General features: G+C 30.0%; 1 protein-coding gene across 1 annotated transcript in view; it reads right to left on the minus strand.

Annotated features, from left to right (window-relative positions):
• Positions 1 to 22071, minus strand: part of LOC142322066 (chaoptin) — a 250593-nt gene that overhangs the window by 107522 nt on the left and 121000 nt on the right. The window contains exons 3-5 of the mRNA XM_075360711.1: positions 20619 to 20763; positions 6421 to 6531; positions 680 to 3164 (exon numbers count right to left, since the gene is read on the minus strand). Coding sequence (XP_075216826.1) covers positions 680 to 3164; positions 6421 to 6531; positions 20619 to 20763 — 2741 coding nt within the window. The remainder of the gene's footprint in view (positions 1 to 679; positions 3165 to 6420; positions 6532 to 20618; positions 20764 to 22071) is intronic.

Here is a 22071-nt window from a genome sequence, read left to right on the forward strand (position 1 = left end):
AATAAAATTTATTATTATTCTAAATTTTACGTATAATATAAAAGAACCAGCAATATATGTCTTCAAATGAGAATATACTGTAAAATCAAATATGTAAAATAATGAACCTCATAAAATGAGTTATCAAATAGAACAAATTTTCAATTAACGGGGGAAAACTAGTAAATAATTAAACATCAACATCAATATTTCGCTCGCATGCATGTACTCTCATTCTATTTTTATTCTAGCTAATATTAAAAAAAATATAGATACTATATTCAATAAGCTATAATATTTATTTATTATTTAGTATATTTAAAAAACATTTATGATAATACTCGTATATACAATTTGTAATACTTCAATAGCTTTAGCACTAACATGCATTAAAAAACTATGTGCACAAGCACATTCGATAAATCTACATTAATTTTATAAGTTTTCCTTGTTTTAGACTCTAAAATTATTTACCCTCTTCTAGTTGTTATACTATCTAGCAGACAATAATGCTATGGTTAATGTTAAACATAGTCAAATTAAATACAACAATAAACTACAAAAATATGATTGATAAAAAGCAATTAATTATTATGTATGTCACATACATAATAGCTGATGAAACAACAGCTTTAGCTTTCAATTAGCTCATGAAAATTATTAAAGTTTAACTATTTTATTTTTATCATAGCTATCTTACCTTAATTGGATTGTATGAAAGATCGAGTGATTTGAGAAGCGGTGTATGGACCCAAGCTTGTGAAGGTACACTGGTTAATCTGTTCTGAGAGAGCACAAGTTGTCGAAGTCCATGAAGTCCTTCTACAGCATTATTCGAAACGTCTTTAATAAGATTTGATGATAGATTTAAACGGACCAAATTCGGTAACGGTAAGATCGGTGTGATTCTTAATCCGGTATTAGCTAAATTTAAATGGCGTAATCTTTGAACATAATGAAAAAGTTCTTTAAAATTTGCACGTAACGGATTGTTACCGATATTTAGTTTAAGTAACCCGGCTAAACTTGAAAATACATTATCGGGAAGTATCGTTAATTTATTATGTTCCAAATTAAGTGTCGTTAAAAATGGCATATCTGAAAACATAGTGCTGTCTAAATGCTCTATATGGTTATATGATATATCAAGATGTCTCAGTGTAAATCCTACTTCACCTAACGAATTACTAGGCATAACCACGAATTCGTTATTTGATAAATCGATCCTTTCCAGTTTTGTTTTTTGAAATGCATCTCGTGGTAGAGATCGGATATGATTATGTGACATGTAAACAATTCTTAAATTTTCTAAATTTTTAAATTGTTCGATTTGGAGTTGTTCGATATGATTATGAGATAAATCCAGTAACTGTAAATTGTTCAGACCACTAAACGCTCTTTTTCTAATAGTTACAATATTATTATGTTCGAGTGTTAATGTTTCTAATAATCCTAAATCCCCAAACGCAGATGAATCTAATCTACCTATTCTGTTATATCCTAAATGAAGATTTCGTATCGATTCGATGAATGACTGTAAAAATGTTGTTGGCACATCTGATATCAAATTATGACTTAAATCTAAAGTATTTACATACAAAACTGTACCGGTGTCGCTTGAAAATAAATCAGATATTTGGTTTCTCGATATATTTAATGTCATCGGCATACCGTAACTTGTAACATTTTCGAATGCATTTAATGAAAATTCAACCAAATCGTTTTCTTGCAGATCTAATTTGATTAAATTAGGAAGTCCATGAAACGCACGCGGTGATATTAAATTAATATTATTATCTGTAAGTATTATTTTTATTAAATTCGGCAAATTTTTAAACGCATTATGTTTTACGTCGATTATATTATTTCCTGTTAAAGACACGGTTTGTAATTTTTCTAAAGAATAAAACGTATCGGTTACGATAGTTGTTAAATGATTGTAAGATAATCGAATATCTCTTAAATTTCTATGAACGTTTGCATGAAATAAAGCTTCCGGTAACACCGAAAGTTTATTCATATCCATGTTAAAATATTTAAGTTGTCCAAAATTATATAAAGCTGTTTTAGATATCGTTCTTATATTATTATTATCAAGATCTAACCACATTAGCCCTGTTAATGGTTTTAATAAATCTTCAGGAAATTCTTCTTGATAAATTCCAAAACTAATCTCTAGTAATTCTAATGTACCAGAAACATCAGTAAAAGTGTCAGGTGGTGCGTCACTTATTTTATTGAACGATAGACTTAATTCTCTAAGTCGAGGTGTGTGTTTAAACATATGTGAATGGAGCTGTACAATTCTGTTACTGCGTAAAATTAAAGTTTCCAAAAACATTCCCCACGATTCAAAATCTTCTTCTGTAACATCAGTAATTTGATTATACCCTATATTAAAATGCGATATTTTCTTACATTCTTTTAAAGCTTGTCGAGGAATTTCTGTTAAAAAATTTCCGGCTAAAGATATTCCTTTTAGTATCGATGAAAAACTAGTAAAGGCATCTTCTCGTATTTCTCTTATGTGATTGGACGATATGTATAGAGATTTAAGTTTGTTAAGACCTGCCAAAGCTTTAGGGATTTCTTTTAAATTATTATGTTCCATATACAAAATACTTAAACTATTTTCCAAACTTGCAAATGCTTTTTCATCGACGTAGTGTAATTTGTTCATCGATATTTGTATCCTTTCACATCCTAACCCATGAAAAGCATATGCAGATATATTTCTGATAGCATTAAAATCTAGATTTAAATCCCTCACTATAACCGATGCGTTAAACATGTTACTCGGTAAAATCTCAAAAGCATTCTCTCCTAAATCAAGTTTATCTAATCTTTTTAACGATTTAAATGTATAATTAGGTATTTTTTCAATGTAATTCCCTCGAAGGTATAATCGTTGTAAATCTTTTAATTCTTCAAGCGCTTCAAACGGAAAAGTTGTAAGAAGATTGTATGAAAGTCCTAAAGTCTTCAGTGAAATAGGTAACGAACCCGATTTTAAAATTTGTAATTTGTTATTATTAAAACTGACAAGACCTAAATGTCGAAATTCTGTAAGTGCTTTCAGTGGTACTTCTTGAATATCATTTTCAGCTAAGAAAAGATTAGCTAATGTATTTCTTAAATGCGACCAATCGATAGGTAAGCCATTTCCAATTGAGGTTATCTCGTTTCTGAAACCAAAAAATAAATATATAAACGAATTAAATAAACTGCGTTTAAAAAACACAGAAATATTATTATTAATCAATTATAAATTTCAAGAAAATTAATCAAAATGTTTTTAAATGAATAAATGTAGAAAAAAGTGCAGAACTGGTTTAACAAAGTAAAAATAAAAAAAATAGGTTTGTAGAAATACTCTAAAAATCAACTTAATATAACCAGTATATGACTTCTTCACATAAGTAGATAACAGGAAAAAACGGTATTAAACTGAAACAGTTGTAAGTCTTTTCCTAAATAGATTTGTGGCTAACTGAAATTTGATTTTGCAAATTAAAGTTGAGAATTTATTCGAGTATGAAAAATATCTAACAATCCGCGTGACTATTTTTTTTCTTGATATTTGAAAAAACATGTAAAAACTCAGTCTGTAATATTTGGGATTATAATTTACTTTCTGACGTCAATTCATCGACAAAAGTATTTACAAAAATCAAAACAATCATAACTAAATCTTTAAACCTTACACTAACAAATCAAATTTCTACTGATCAATGCTTTAGTTATATATTAAATTAATTAATTTATTAATTATTATTTGTGAGCTCACTAATTTCAACAGAGATTTCCTAATATGTAGTTGCATAAATAATAAATGTATATATAAAGAATGAAGATTTAAACTGTAAAGTAGAAAAAATAATAATTATGACGTAAATTTTGTACTTTCAACCAATACGTTATTTCCCTATTTTGAGAGTCAAAGTAAATTATTTTGAATAAAAAGGAAACAACGTTCCACATATTTAGAAATAAAAAGGTATGATTTGAGTAGAATTATAAAACCAAAATTTCAGAATAGCATAAGGCTAATATATAAATACAGGCATTATCAAAATACGTTCCTAAAACTATTAGTTTTTCTAATTCCAATATGAATAATTATTTCAAATAGAAATTTATAACAGTCATTTTAAATTCATATTAACTTCTTTTTGCAGTACTGTGTTAAAAGTTATATAAAGAGTAGTTACAAACACAAATTTTTCCACAAAGCTTAGAATATCTGGACGTGAATTGAGGGAAATCGAAGAAAAACTGGTCAAGAGCCAACAGTATAAGTTTCCGTCTTATCTTACCGTAACTTTTTTTTTTACAAAGAACGGTTCGACTTACGGTAAAGGTACTGCAAAGAATATGAATGTATAAAGTAGTCAATCTACAAAGTACCATTATTATTGAAGCCGAGAAATCACAGAAAACTTGAAATTCGTAGAAAATATAACAGCTCGTTTTATGTTCAAAATATCCGAAAAAAAGAAATTACTAGGACGTGCTTAAATTATTTCTTTAAAAGAGTAGATTGAATTTAAAAAAACAAATTAAAAAAATGTTCATTAAAGGTGAAATATCTTTTTTGATTCTTTAAATTTTATGTCGATGTCTCATTAAAAATAAACTACCAAAACTTATTTTAGTTTAACCTTTATTTGGCAACAATATTAAATCATTAAAATATAAACGAGAGTTGAAAAGCCAATTTTGTTTATTTTATATGTAACTAGCATCCTCGTCGCGGTTTAGCCCGCACTATATGTTTTCTTACGTTTCCGTCGCGTTTTATTTTAAGGTAAGTAACCGGAGGCAGGGACAGCCAGTCGCGTCGCACACACAGTAACAGTGCCAGTGGCTGTGTTGGTTGAGTCACCGTACACCATCGCAAAATTCAAAAACCCCGAAAATGATTTTTAAATATTTATCTGAAGAGTATTTCAAGCCCAAATCTAGTGAATATCTCATTTCGTATGGGTTTATCGATTTAAATGGGGAATATTTGCAATTATTGTTTAAAATTTACTTTTCTTCATCTTTTTCAAGGTCGAATTTCAAAAAAAAATCTATAAATTTGTGTTTAGATATTTACACGAAGATTACACATACCAGAAATCAAGTTTATATCTTCATTTGTTGCCGAGAAATTTAAAATAATAGATTTCAATGTTACTCCATTTTAAATCTTTAAAAAGTTTCCGAATTTTAAAAAAAATTTTCTTTTTAATTTGCAATTATACCGTAAGAAGAATGTTTATACAAATTTTCATCAGTTTATCTTTAGTAGGATTTGCTTTATATATATATACACGAGTATATAGAGAATTATCTTCAAATACTGTTTTTTGAAAAAGTTTATTTCAAACTTTGTATACATAATAACATACTGACCGTGTTAAAAATAGGCCATCAAGAAGAAATAGGGAAGGCTTGAAATTTGTGTCCTGTAAAATAAAAGGAAAGGAGTGAAGTGAAATGATGTAAAGATGGCGTGAGATTCTCTCTGAAATATGTATGTACTATTTTTATTTAATTTACTGAAGATACATTCGTGAAAAAATAATATAATTCATTTTAAATTATATATTTTAATTAAATATTACAGCCAATATTTTTGAAATTTTTAACAAAAAATAATTGTGGTTCAAATATTTGAACCACATATTGGTATATTTATCATTACACTATAACAATTCAGTACTATGCGCTTACAACTTAATTATTGAAAAAATACCTTCAAATTGTCTATATTTACGTTGTCATTTTTAATAAAATATGAATTCTTCCACCTTTGTTACAGGGAAAGTAATTTTTAATAAGAAATTATTAAAAAAACCATCAGACGCATCTCCGTGTTTAAAATATTAAATATCAATTTGCATTGAATGATATAAAAATAATACTAATAATAATAACGACTCTAATAGTTCTATTATGCATTCTATTATGATTTAAAAGAAAAAATTGCTAAATTATTTTTTATATGTAATTTTAAATAAGGAGTAATGGAATTATAATATCCTTTAATTTTTTAAATAACTGTATTATTATAAGTAAAAATACTTTATAACCATTTAAAAATATGATGCAGATTTCTAGGCTTGCGGTTATATATTCATAAATACCTTTGTAAAATTATATACAATCTAAAAGTCAAACCGATTGTACGTTCATATGACGGGTATTTGACAAAAACATATTCTTCAATGAAATGAATATAAATAGTTGGTTCTCTTTAACGTAAAAGTGTATATGTCAATGAATATAATTATTTGTAATTTTAAAAGAATCAGAATAACAAAATAAAAAAGTAATTCATGTACAGCAATGATATAAAGCATCGAAGTAATTTTTATAAAGCTTAAAATTTGTACAATAACCGAATTAAAATTTGTAAAAATTTATCGCTAAAAATATGAAACAATTTTTTACCTGTGAAGATTAAGCCAGTCGAGTTTTTTGAGTGATAGTAGCGCTTCTAACGGAATTTCTTCTAACTCATTGAAGCTTAAATCCAGAGCACGTAGAACATTGTTCATTGTCCTGAAACAGGATGATATATATCGGTACATTGAGCTGGCTGCACTGAGTGCGGTAGTAGTTACTACACTCAACAAAACTTATCCGATTGCAAAAAGAAAAAGAAAATTTATATGCATATGCATACTATATATTTTGTGAAACTACACGTAAATAAAAATACAGTAGAGAAATATTTCATATCAATGAACATAAATTATTTGAAGTAACACTGTTTTCGATGAAGTTAAATGTAATTTTATACTTTAATATTTTATTTCCTGCATATATTTATTACAGCAAAGTCAAAATAAAATTTTATGTAATTTAATTCGAAAACTATATAACTTTGTTTTATGTCATTAATAAAATATATCCGCTTAAAAATAATACAATAAAAAAATTATTAAATCAAATATAAAACTTTATAAAGATATAAAAAAATATAAATAATATAAAGAGAAATGATCAGTAGCTGTGCTGTGAACTCTGCATTGCTGATTTTACTAAAATATCAATGCGTAATACCTTCATCCCTAAAAATTCTACCATTAGAATAATATTTTCATAACTATTTATTTTTATTTGTTGAATGAAAAATCATTGAAAAGTTAATCAATAAAAGATAAAGAATTCAATGAAGATCATTCTTTAAAAATGTTTGAATTCATACAATAAAAAAAATATACATATAAAGATATATAGATACAGACGCTACCGAAGAAAGATTAGATTAACAACAAAATAATGGTGAAATCAATGTAAAATTTGAAACATGAAATTGGTTAAAGATAAAATGAATATTATTAACAAAAGAAATTAATCAACGTTAAAAGAATTTTTTTAAATGTAGCTTTCAGATAATACGTCTGATCTATTACTGTAAGAAAGACACGATTATATGTCAAAACTGTGATATTAATATTGTTCTGTTGAAGTAAATTGCAATGTTCGAGGTAAAAGAAGTCAGTTTTTTGAAGTGAATCATTATTTCTCCGTAAGAGGAGTAATTATTTCCAACCAAAATGATTTCCTTTTTCCTTTTTTAGCCTCTGGTAATCACCGTCAGGTATTACGTCAGAGGATGAATGAGGATGATATCTATGTGGGTAAGAGAAGTGCAGTCTTCATTCTTCTTCAGTCTAAGGTCGACTATTTTTGAGATGTGTGATTAATTGAAACCCAGCCACCAAAGAACACCGGTATCCGCGATCTATTATTCAAATTCGTATAAAAGTACCTTTACTAAAAGTGCCTTTACTAGGATTTGAACGTTGGAACTCTCAACTTGGAAATCAGCTGATTGGCAAAGACGCGATCACCACTAGACCAACCGATTGGGTTCTAAAATGTTTTCCTAATAAAATATAAGATAAAAACTAAAGCTTTACAAAATAGATATATTTTTATTTAATTATTCTTTTGTTACAAAAAAGAATATCTTTCTAAACAAATTATATATACACTAATTTGTATGATTACTGCAATAATCTACTGAATTAAATAACCAATTAGGAACACAATCCATGCGCTAAAATAATAAGCACTGCCAAACTTATTAAGTAAAGTAAGGTGTTTAGAGTTTTAATTTTTTCTACTGTACTTAGCATATTTTATCTTATCTTTGTTTACAACTCAGATTGGTTGAATGATGAACATTATTACTATAAAAGAAAGAAAATCTGACTGGCGCTTTCTTGAACCTCAGGTGTTTTAGATTCATAGTAATTATACAAAAAATTAGAACAGATAATGTAATGTAAGAAATTAATATATTCCTTTCAGTTACAAAACAAAGAATTAAATTCCCTTCATCAATTCAAGCGAATAAAATATTACTTTATACTTATAAAGTAATACTTATTATTATACTTATAATATTACTTTATACTTATATTACTTATTACTTTTTATGTAGACACCTGGGCTTAGGAACATTGGCTGTAGCTGCAACTGTCCATAGTTGCTGTTTTGTGAGATATATACAAGTTAACCTCACCTGATAAATTTCTTAACCGTTTTATATAATATATAACACAAGAAAAAATATTAGTATCAGTATATAAAATGCATAGAATTTATTATAAAAATGAGGTTTATCTCAGCATAAACTAAAATTATAGAATTACGCTTGATTGTCCATTCAATAAGTCAGCAAAAAGGTATCTGGGTACAAATGTAAGAAAATATATATATATATATATATATTTTAAAATAATTGATTAATGAATTTTGGAAGATTACTGAATTGATATAGAGGAAAGTTGTTTGGTTAGTAGGTAGAGAATAGACCGCCAGAGGTGACACACTTTGGATATGCTGATGACCTCGCACTGATTGTGGAGGCGGACACGCGGTGCAACGCCGCTGAAAAACTATGAAAATCTTGATAGAATAAGTGAGTGGATGGTTCGGACTGGACTAACCCTGGCCCCGTAAAAGACGGAGCTGGTTGCCATTTCCGCTACTAAAAGGACGCCAACACTGAGAGTGACACTAGATGGCAAGGAGATAATCTCCCAGCCAGCAATTAAATACCTGGGTGTATGGGTAGACACTAGACTCCGTTTTGGAGCCCATGCACTCCGGATTTGCGAGGAGGCTGAAAGGACGAGGGGACTGATCGCACAATTTTATGAAACACAGGGGGGCCCACGCAGCAGAGAAGGAGGCTGCTGACTGAAGTGGTATATTCAATCCTCTTGTACGGTGTACATCTGTGGTCGGGAGTTTACTATATGCAAAATATAGAGAAAAAAGAGTCCATCCATAGAAGGTGTTGCCTGCGGGTAATATCGGCTTGAATGGCAATTAATAGGAGACATCAAGGGATGGTGTCGTAGAGACCACGGCTCGCTAGGATATGAAATAACACTGTTCCTGGTGGCTCATGGTGGCTTTCGATCATACCTAAATTGATTTAGACTTCACTGCACTGAAACCTGCCCGGAATGCGAAAAGGACCCCCTAACACGTCTTCTTTGTATGCCCTAGATTTACTGATGGACAAAATAAGATGCTGGGCAGATAGAACCGAAACCGTATATTTTGCCCTGACGAAACGCAAAGGTTACTTTTACAGGACGAGGAACATTGGAGAGCGGTGGAGGACAACAAAAAAACTGTCATGCGAATGTCACATGTTTATGAAGAGACCCAAAACAGAGCACGACGTCGGAAAGCACGTGTGAGGACAGGCTCTCGGCTGAGTGCTTAGGGGAGCCCCCCGTGTATGTGGGGGTTGTCTGAGTGCAATAAGGCTGAGGGCACTCCGTCCATGCAAATGATGGTGACCGTAAAATTCATGCCTGATAGAGAATGGGTGATATTTTGGATGTGACGGTAATTTTTCATGTTGTTTACACTTTAATATATCTTTTATGTAGATATATTCTTTCCATAGTTGTAATATTTTATTATGATCTTGCTGTACTTTGTTTTGCGACTTTGAGATGTCTTCTGTATAATTTTGCTATCTCTGTTGTATATATGATTGATCTTCTTGATATGTCCCTTTGACGTATTATGTTGATGTACTATGATGTTGATATATTATGCTAGTGTATTATGTTATTTTTATGTATTATTTTATCTAGTTTTTCTTTCCGGAACCTTGTTGTGATCTGTCTGGATGATCGTGGGACTTTGTAATTAAGATGACTTCTGAAAGGGCTGATAGGATAAGTTTTGTTGTACTGTCTGCAATTATGTTCTTTGCACACGTGGAGTTTGATGTGAACTAGTCTGAATTTTTCTTTGTTAAATTTGTTGTATATATGTTTTGTCTTGATTTTGTTTGATCATGATTTGTATTGTCTGTCGTTGGATGCGTTTTCTTGGCGTAATAGGTATTAGCTGTGTATTGTTTGGATGGTGATATCAACATTCGGTGTGCATTGTGGTGTATCAACCCCTTCCTGAATTAATGTGTGTTATCACTGCATATATTGTGTTGCCCTGTGATGAGGCAGTGATTTTGAAGAGTAAAAATTATTTTTCTGAGCGGAGGGTTCAATTTATAAGTTTTACGTGTAACCAGACTTCTTGACTTAACAACGCAAGAAAAACAATGTACAGAGGAAAACATGCGACTCTGTTGTACTCTGTAGGCTAGACAAGCATGACTGGATTGGTTGATTACCTGCTGGAATTGTCCTCTACAGTTAGCGATTGGCTCCATTGGATTATAAATACGTTATCCATAAAGATAAAAATTCTTACTTTTCAGAATTAAATGACGATAATGAATATTTAAAGTTAATGAAATACATTATTATAAACTGGAAATAGCGTAAATATAACAACAGTATTCGTGCAAGAAACATTAAAACTGTAAAGTAAGTTATTGTTTTATTATTGCAAAATAACAATTAACATAACAGTTTCCCTGTGGAGACTATGGTAGAAAATTAATAGAGATAATAAATTACACTGAAGATCACAAAGAAGGAAATATTACACAATGGAATGCGGAAGTTCTGTCATGTAACGAAACTACAATTCTTCATAAATTTCTCTGGTATTGTTTTCTTTATCTTTTAAGGAAATAAAGAAACGAAACAAACAAAATGTAACCAAGAAAACAGCGCGTGATAGTATAATATAACTAATCTAAGTTACTGGTATATTATAGTAATTATACATTTATCTTATTAATGCTTTAACACAGCTTTTTCCATTAGGTTATCTATTAAGTTTTTCCTCTTAAAGTAATGTATTTATTCATATTATATTCCATCTCCATGGAAACAGTGCGTCTGCTTTTTTTTAAGGACGACAATGAAAACATTTTTGTATATTTAAACAAGTAACTAACTGAAAATAAAATTGAACAATTAAATAATAATAAATAAGATAATTTTATTAATAAAAGAAAATTGTAGGTGACAGTCTGATTCAATATAAATTTAATAATAAAATTTTATAAATTTAAAAGAATTTATCGTATAATTTTATGGCGAATTTCCAAATTCTCTTAACAATTTCAATAATTATTATATTTTTTCTCGTAAACGATTGAGAAACTTCGTTATTCTTGTTTTAACAGTACTCGGTAAGATAAATCGTTAAAAAGTTTGATATTAAATAAACACGATTAAGTTGGTCATGGGCCCACACTATCATCTGTACACCCACATTCTTTCAAATAAAGCAGTATACAATCTAGTAAATACGTTTATAAAAAAAAGTAAAATTATTAAATAATCGTCTTTTAAAAAGTATAAAATCAAATAAACATTTTACAACAAATCGTATTATATTGTATACCGCATTATGTACATAAATATATTCTCATATAATTTTACTTTTTTTTGTTTTTCATTTTATTTCAGCTTCAGTACTTTATATCCAAAGGAGGAAAAATTAATAAATTGAATTCGAAAAAAAATTAAAAGTGTGGTAGCTATTGAGATTTCTCACTATACGATGCAGTTTACCGTGCGTAAATCTTTTTATAACATTACTAAATATGAAATAATGAAATTTAAAAAAAAATTACCGAACCTCACAATAAACTGCCACTAAATTAGGAAAAAACTTTAAGCTTCATAATAATGAATATATCTCATGAAATAAAAAAAAATAATACGATATTTATGTCTTTTAAAGTAGAGAGAGAGAGTTTAAGCAAGAAATATTAAGTGATAAAAGATTTAATCTATATGCTTAATTATATTAATAACAAAATGTAAAACAGTCCGTGTAAAATTGCGGGCTCATTGGAATAGATTCTGTCTGCTGACTCCTCCCACGGCATTACACAACGTCCGGGAGAATGTGCTCTAGATACCTCCATCCCCGAGCAACAGAAAAGACCAAGTCATCTTACCTACTTGGCTTTCCTCAGAAGGTCTATGAGGCTTGCAAGGTCAAGTCTGTGTACCACCTGCTCGTTGATTGCCCAATCTTTGGAACTATCCGAAAAAATTTCTATTAAACCAGAACGAAGGTAAAAAGGTCTGTTGCGGTTCCTCTCTACAGCGGAATGAAGAATACGAATACGAGATAGTGATTTTTGTCTGATTTATGTATTTTATTTTGTATTTATTGTTGTCATTTGTCTATGTTTGTTATTTATTGTTCCTATTTCTCTATTTCTTTATTGTTTATTTTTGTTCTTTATGATTTTGGTTGTTTTATATAATACTCCATGATAGTTGTTATTTTAGGCGCTAATGACTATAATTGTTGATGCGTCTATAAAAAAAAAAAGAAAGTAAAACTGATAATAAATGCAAAATTTATAATAAAATTATTACATTTAACAATACATACTTTAAAATTTATCCATCTAATTTGGAAAGGAGGTAAAATCATTGTATAATTTTTATTAAAAAAAATTTTTTTAATGATTTAAAAATAAAAGTTTAAATTAAAAAAAATTATCGATCTCCGTGGGGGAGTGGTAGCACTTGGCCTTTCATTCGGAGGCCTGGGTTCGGATTCCGTTCAGACACGGTATTTTTCATATACTAAAAATTTGAATTTCCAGAAAACCACGTATAAACTTCTGTAAGCTTCTATGGCGAATTAACCAAGCAACAAAAAAGGAGAACCAATTTTAATAATGTTTTTTTTTATTTTTTATTTTTTTATATTTTTAATGTGTATAATATTCTTCTGTATCTTCGTTTACGAAGCCTAATATAAAAAACGTTTTTTTTATACCACTTTCTTTATGATTTCCGTCATTTTTATATGTTTACTGAACTTTCTTTTATAAATAATGGTGATAAGAGGAAATTGAAAGATCAAAAACATTTTTAAACATATAAAAAACGGTGGAAAAATATTGCATGACTTTCCCGGCTATTAATAATAAAAATTAAGGGACGAAGAAAATTAAGACAAAAAAACATAATATATTTTTTAGAAGTGGGGTATAATCTTTGAGAAAAATATTTATAAAAATATTCATATATAGGTTAAACTTAACAAATTTGCTTAAGTAAAGATTTTTTTTTTAAAATCTAACACTACCTTCAATAAAGATTAAAATAAGAAAAAAACTTTTAAAAATTATTTGCATTTTAGGTCTGGGTGCCAAATTCATATTTTTTTTTATTCTTTAGAATCGGTTACATTTTTGTAGGAATCTGTTATGTAAATTATATCACATATACACATTATAAAGGAATCCCAACTGAAATTCCTCAAATCCTAATACTATATAGAACTTATTAGCGTAGAACGTAATACGTACACGAGATAATTTAGAAGAACCTTTCTATTAGTAGTGCAGTAGAAAACAGTAGCAATAACAAGAATCGCAAAAATAACAGATTGTTGAAACGCTTAGGAAAGAAAAAATAAGCCAACAAAGAAAAAACGAAAAATGAAAGTGAAAACAGAAACAGAGAGGAAGGGAAAGAAGGATTGATTAATGAACAACAATCAGCGGATGTAATTACACTATAGAGTTACTAATGTTCAGAACGTACAGCCGCTTAAGTCTTCTAACATCTTCACCGTTGTCTAGACGGTCAAGTGGTTAAAGTGGTCATTTAGCCGAAGTTTACATTTTAAACTAAAATGTTGTATTTCTTCCTTAAAGAATCAAGTGCTCAAATATTAGTGGAATTCACTGTTTTTAACAAACCACGATGCCTCAGTTATATACCTCCCTAGTTTTTTCTGAAACAGCTGTATCATTTCAACATTTGACTTGCTTGCTGTGCCCCATAGTTGGACACCATATATGTATATTGGTTTCAAAATTTCTAAGTATAAAAGTAGCTTATTAGACAAAGATAACTCAGTCCATAACTCAGCCCAGCAACCAGAATATTTCTTTAACTTTATGTTGAGTCAAACGATGATCAAAATGAAGACTTAAATACCTTAAACTTCCAGTACGTGAGATTAAAATGCCATCATGTTGGACCCATGGGCAGTCTTCTTTTCTCATTGCGAATGTAACATGGATTGATTTAGCTTGATTACTCCTTATCTTCCATGTACCAAGCTACCCACTGATTTAATTTATTTTGGATTGTAAATTAGTAGAGAACAAAGTTGGGTTCTTACCAACAGCCAAAATAGCCGTGTCATCGGCAAAAGAACTCCATTCTAAACCGGAAGGTCGGAAGTGATGATACAGTATACAGTATAAGACAGATCTCAAAACCTTGAAGAACCCCCTACTTAGTATCGAAGAAGGCAGATAATGCTTGATTATATTTTATTTGGAGGAAACGCTCTTCCAGGTAGCTAAAAAGAGCAAGGTAATAAGTTTGAAGAAGGTTCTTTTTCAACCTTTACAATAGCCCATGCAGTCACCTTGTCAAAGTCCTGCTAGTGGTCTAAGAAGCTGCTGAACTGTAACTCTTCTCCTCTGAGCTCCTGCTGCTGACAGGCGGCTCTATTCAAGGATGTTGTATCTTCATGTCCCCTGTAGCATTGTTATCGTCTCCTAAGCCTCCTCTTTGCACAACTTTTGACTAGCCCATTTCATTTTTATCCTCATGTCTAACCTCGGTTGTCGAACGCCAGGTAGTTCCCTGCTTGATTTAAGTCAAGATTCGCGCCGGGTCATCGATGTCATCGTACATTTCAATGGAATACATTTCACTATCAGATTTTCTTCAACCCAGCTGCGATATTAATCTCAGTCACTCTAGTTGTTGTGGATAGGTAATCTTCCTTCCTACCACCATCGTACTGACTGTCAGTAGAACAACTGAGTGATCAGACGTCGAGTCATAACTATTTTTAACCTCGGTATACAAAGGCAAAACACTCGAAATTACATAAAAGTTCAATATATCCCGGATCTTAGTTGGTACCGACGGCCAGTAGGTCAGTTGCAGTCCAGAGATTACGTTCAGATGCATGTTAACATCCTATCTGTTTAAACCCTGCCTCTAGTTGTTAAAAGTCTATAACCACAAAGTAGATGCTTAGAATTCTAGTCGCCACCCACTACAAATCGTGAAACTAATGTAGTGAAAAACTCAGAAAAAGAGTGATCCGTAATCACGTGTTGAGAAGGGCAGACAGCCTAAGCGGTCCAAGCCAGTTCTGGAATGTGGCTTGAATGTGATCTGTTTTGTACTCCGTAAGTTCATTATGTTTAATCACGTCCCTGATGAGTACGACAGTATTTCCTACTGCTATCTACCATCAGGATGATTGGTATTGTAGATCATCAGGATGATGTGGCATTGTTTTATTGGAAATGTAAATACCCTTGAAAACAAAAGAAATTACGTTCTGTGAAATGCGTCGGTGAAAGCAAGACAACAACATCTAACGATTATGCAAGTATTAAAACCTCTGGTTCCTGTTTTCGTCCAGCGAGACCATTGATATTCCAGATATACCTTCAGAAATTTAGGCATTAGCTGATTTTGGTGGTACTCTTAGTAAGAAACGATATTAGGTTACTTATTTGCTGCACAGAAACTCAATTTTGGAAGTCAATATTTTCCTAGTTTATTTTTAGCGAAACTATGCGCACATGCTCAACAGAAGCAGAATACGATCATGGACGACCAGTTGAACGATAGTCCGGATACCTAGTCGTTCTAGCCAATGGCGGAAAATTATTATTATTCAAACAAAGGAAGCCGTCCGTTAGTTCTGGCTTCTAATTAGAGTGACAGTCTTTGCAGCCTTATACCTTTTGATTTTGCTTTCAGTCCATGATTACCTTATATACCCACCATCCTCTGTAGTTAGGATGGTTTGATTGGCAGAGCGCACAAAGTGCTGGAGTGTTTCTATCTTTAGGAAAATCTGCACTCTATGTCTCTCACACATTTAACGCATCTTTAAGGCCGCATGTTCTTGTTTGTCTTGTGATCGTATTGTTTACAGCACGTGCACAGAACAGAATCAGGTAATTCTCTTGGAGTTTCAAAGGTTACCCCACAGTTGGCAAAGTATAACAGATTAAAAACCTCTTTGTTGTTATCCTTGCGTAAGGTTGACGAAAAATGTCGAGAAGGGTTCTTTTATAATCCGATGTGTGGCATTAATTACACATCGGAGTGCGTGATCGTGTTCCTGAAGCTCTCCTTTAATAAGGGTGATCGGAAGAGAATAGTGAAAGTTTTTCGTATAACCCGCAAGTCTCTTTTGTCCTTTCCAGTGAAGGTATGACAGATTGGGCTCATACACAAAGCCAATTATCTGCTGTCGACGTCCAGCTCTTTTGAGATAACACGTAATTGTTTAGGGCTCTTACGTGTAGTCACACTTTTTAACCACCGTTTCAATTAATTGGATTATCGGAATGGTTTAATCGCTTTCTTTTAATAGGCCTCGATGTTAGCATACTCTATCAGGAGGTCCAGAAAACAGTTTAATAAGGGGAAATCGCTGGCAGCAACAGGAAAATGTTACCTTGGGATACAAAACTGACACCTTCTGCCAAGGCACAGAAGTTCTCTGCGATTCTGTGGCGGAAGCATCATTCTTGATGTCACGAGACAAAACCAACATCAAACACAAAATTTTCTGTAAGAAATTTGCGGTGGGACTCCTTTCTTGGGTCCCTTTTCGACGGCAGTAAGGGTATACGCTTTCTAGACGATATTTGACAGTGACTACTAGTTATCGCCTCATTCTCTTCACTTGGGATAGTTGGATGCTGTTCCAAATTCAATTTCCTCCCTAGGTTACAAGTTAATCCAAAATGGATTTTGAACAAAGAAATAGAGAGAAATAAATAAAGAACTATTACTTAATAAATACCCTATTGAATTGAGGTATATATTAATCCTCATCTTTAAAACACTTGTTTAAACACAAAAAGACAATAACTCAAGAACAAAATGTAAACAAACTTTAGGTTATTATAACAGCTGATTAAATCTGTAGCGGATTATAAAAAAAAAGTATAGACGTTTCTGGATAGCTCTATACATGGAGTACAAACTTTTAAAAATTTTAGAAAAATATTTAAACCGATGGAGTTAGAGCAAAAGAACAAAAAACATATATTTCAACTTTAAGAGGTGGAGGTTGACTTTTTTTTTGAGATTTTTATAAATGCATGGTAGGTAAAAATAATTTTTTTTCTAAAATAAATCTGAAAGAAATCGAAATTGATTTATTCGTGATATCCTCCACAACTTTAAAGAATTTTGAAAAAATAAATTAATCTAATCAATTCCCCCATTCATAGAAATATTTGAGCCAAATTTGAAGAAAATCGGTTCGGTCTCTCCTGAGATGTAAGGCCAAAAGCAGTGCAACATACACACACACGCGCGCGATACATACGTACGTACATACTTTTTTTATTTTGTATAGTTGGACCCTAAAACGTGAAGATTTGCAAAATAACCGGATACCCAATTTTTGACATGTTCACCATACTTTTCCCTTTAATATAGCTATTCTAATTATACTCGCCGGGTAACTAAGGGAAAAATATTCTCGATTAAAATAGGTTTGCTTCAACAAGAACGTCCTGATTAGTAGGTAATCCTTAACTACTAAGGATAATGATACTATAAATGTATCATTAAGACAAATGATAATCTATAAGCAAATTAAATTTTAACTTGAATATTCTTTGACCCAATATGATAAAATCTTAAGAAAAGACTTTAACACATTAAAAGATTTTATATATTTATATAAATGTCTTACTAAAATTTGGCACATAATAATAATAAATATTTTTCTAACGTTCGTTAAAAAAACAGGCAGTTCGTCTCATACGAAAAATATTAATGTATTCTTACTAATTTATGCAGTATTTATAAGAAACACCACTATTTTAAGAAAATTTTTAAAGTAAATTTGATCATTATAGAGAAATATAATATTTAATGACTTCATTTCTGGAATATTTTATTTTGCAATATTTTGTCTTAGATACTCGATGTGTTAAATATCTTTCTATAACACATAGAAGCATTTTAAAATACTTTTACAGTATTTAGAAACCACTTTAGGGTTTTACTGTTTTACTTTTTTTTTTATAAATTATTCTCTATGCAAACTCATTTTTTTGTTACTAGTAAATATATTCAAACTTCGCGGTTTGGGTGAAAAGTGTAATTTTTTTAAGTTTTACAATCTAGAAAAAAGTTAAATATAATTTTGGAAGTACTTAATTGTTTACATAAATAAAACCTTTAAGTGAAATAAAATGAAAGAGTAATGAAATTAAAATACTTATCTAAATAAAATCAGGAATCAATTTTAGAGGACTACTTTATCCCATAAAATAGTACATAAGAGAACGAAACCTCTAGAACATGCTAGCAAACTAGCTACGTAGACCTAAATATTTACCTCATATTTTGTTTTTTTTTCGAGTAGTTACATCATATTAATATGTTTTAGTAAAAAATTATTTATATTTCCAAATTTTGCTATTCATTTATGATCATTTTTCTTTGTAAATACTAGCATGAAACGCTGAATTGGAAAAAACAACGCATAAACTTTTGTTATTATATAGTGCGAGTATGTTGCAATAAATACGCGTCATTACAAAAAGAAACAAAAACAAATTTTCAAACAGAAAAATGATCAAATGAAAATATTATTATTTTCGGTTGATACATAATTTAGTTGTAAAATAAGAAATATTGAGAGTCCACAATATATCTTTCATTTTATAAGCAATTTGCATGAAAGTACACGTGATAAAAATAGATTGCTCGTCTCTTGTCAGCAGAATATAAAAATGGTAATGTAACAGTCAGTGGGAGATTTTAGATTTCTTTTGCAATAAATGTAACCAGTACTACACATAAATAAAAAAAAAAACAACCGAATGAAAACGTCAAAATAAATGAACGTCATTTTCAAAGTGAGTAATGAATTATTGATCACTAGTTATGATAAGAAGCTTTCAGTATTACAATTTTGTGAGCCACATAACTCTAACAAATCCTACAATCATAAAAAATGGAACAGCTGTTACACATTCAGATCAAAAATCTTCTGTCAAAATTATTCGCATCTATAAAAAGCAAAAGTAAACATAATAACAAAGTAGACCTTACCGTCATAATTACCTTACTCGTACCTAATGTGAGATTTTATACTAATGAAGTCACGTAAAAAGAAACTCTACTTTTATTATAAACCAATGATTTTGTCCTAATTTCTTGTATCTGAGGTTTAAAAGGCTAATTTTCTGTAACTTAAAATTATTTTCATGTTTACAAGAAAGGCGATCAGACAATCATATTGTGCTTGCTTTAGTAATTAGATTGTGGTTTATATTTACATAAAGGCTAAATTTTTACCTGTACGTTCTAATAAGGATTAGAAAAAAATCAAGAATTCAGGCTATTCACCTTGGTAGAACTATTTAACAGAACAGCTAATTTTCGTTATTCGTTAGCAATTTATTGTATATTTTCTTTCTTTTGCTTTGCTGGTACCATAATAATACTGTATTATTATTTTTCCACTATATAAGAATAAATAACCAATATCAGGAGAGTATTACAACTTTGCTGTCAGCAATTTTTTTATTAAACACCCGTTTACTGTTTACATTAGCTTTGATTGTATTACTTCATATTTTATTACTAAGAATAAATCATTAATTTGTTGTTTTACACCATATTTCTTATGTCTGTAACACATGTAAATCGCCTGAGGTACAAGCGATACCAGTCGAAGTCGTTTTCTTTCTAGACAAATGATTTACAATAATTCAGCCAACCGCTATGGTAAACGTAATGAATATGTAACTTGTTGTTAGCAATCCTGGCATGGAATTCGTTATTCTTGATAGGTTTATATGCAGTTTTCTGGATTGACTTATGATTACAATCGTTACAGTTCTATCACTGAGAAAATGTAAAATATTTTATTATAAATAAGATTCCATTAAAAATAATTTAACGTTCTGATGTAAACACAGTGATGTAATATCAGTTAATTTGTTTCGGTCTTAAAGGAAGTCATTCATTCAAATTCTTTTTAACTATGATATAATGTTATCATTTCTGCGGAAAACGTTGAATATTAATGAAACCAAATTAGGAAGCAAGCAATTAAGTAAAGTAAATGTATGGAATTAAAAACAAATCTCATAAATTTTAATTAATTAATAAATTTAAAAAATAATAATAAAATTAAAAAAAAAAAAAAACAGAATAATAATTAGCAACAGTATATAAGTGACTTACGAAAATGCTTTATCTCCAATTGTCAGAAGCTGATTGTTATTTAATCGTAAAGCATCCACCTGGGTACCACCCATCGCTTCATTATCCAATGCTTCGAGTCCACATCCGATAACGTCAACATGAGGAATATGTCCATGTGGCAACTCTGAGGAAAAATTAAATACATGTCATATTTAATGATAACAAATTACATTCATCATAAACATTGTTATCTTAAACAATAATCTAAGTACCTATACATACACACGTGTACAATAACACAAAACCACACACATACACACACACATTCTGAAATTCTGTGCAAATTGTAGCTTATGGATCCTTTCCATTATAGGACAGCACGGCTTACAAGTTTTTCTGTAGAAGTCAGATATTAAAATAATAACTTGACTTTATGTAGTAATTACTGAATTTATTATTTAAATAATCAAAACAATATTTTTAATTAGTCGAGGTTAGCGAGAGAAGCGAGTTTAAGTTATGTTTGGTTAGATTAACTCTGTGTACTTACCTCTTCTAATTATCGATAAATATACAACTTATTAAAAGTAAAAGTGATATTTATTTAATTTAATCGTTTATTTCATTACTGGAAAAAAAAATTAAGCCTTAAGTCCTATAATGAAAACGGCTCTAGCTTACTAACTTAATGTTTTATCAACTCAATAATACCAATGGCATTTAAATCAATTTCGTTTATTTTTTCTTCAAATTTACAATACTATTTTGAATTTTTATATTCGAATATAATACAGTTTTATATCCGAATATTATTCCGAACACTTAATCTAAAAAAAAAAAAAAAAATAATAATAATTGGGATTTTTATATACGTATTAACGTTTGAAATAGGAAAAACAACACCTGATTTTTCAAATGTCCATGAGATACTCGTACTTTCGTACCACCAAACCTTTCCTCCATTCTTTCATTTTATGTTGTTTAAAAAAGTAGATTATATTATAATTATACCAAGTAAAAAAAAACACCGAAACAAAACTTTACGTAGTATATATTGTCTCAACACACAAGCGGTTTAAATTTGTTTGTAAGAGTGGAGTGGGAAGCATTAGTTACCCTTCCCTCCAACAGAGGATGGCATGTTACGAATCAAATTAGAAGACAGATGAAGGATGATGGCTTTTTTATAACATTTATCATACTACCAGATCTTAATTAACGATTTTGTCGTCCGATATAGTACCCCGTTTAATTTACCTCAATCAAAGTGTACATTTATAGTTATTTTTTTCGTAATTCAGTCACAGTTAACAATTTTGTATACCAAATTCAAAACGATAAAATCATGGTATATATATATACCTTTTAAAAAAAACCTTAATTGGGAAAATTTTTAATGATTTGTAGTGTAAAAACAATTCAGAAAACATTTTCTTAATAAATATTAAGATCTAAACGGCTGTTAATCTATCGCTGTATTACAATGAATCTG

This window comes from Lycorma delicatula, chromosome 3 (genome assembly GCF_047948215.1).
Source record: "Lycorma delicatula isolate Av1 chromosome 3, ASM4794821v1, whole genome shotgun sequence".
Lineage (NCBI taxonomy): Eukaryota > Metazoa > Arthropoda > Insecta > Hemiptera > Fulgoridae > Lycorma > Lycorma delicatula.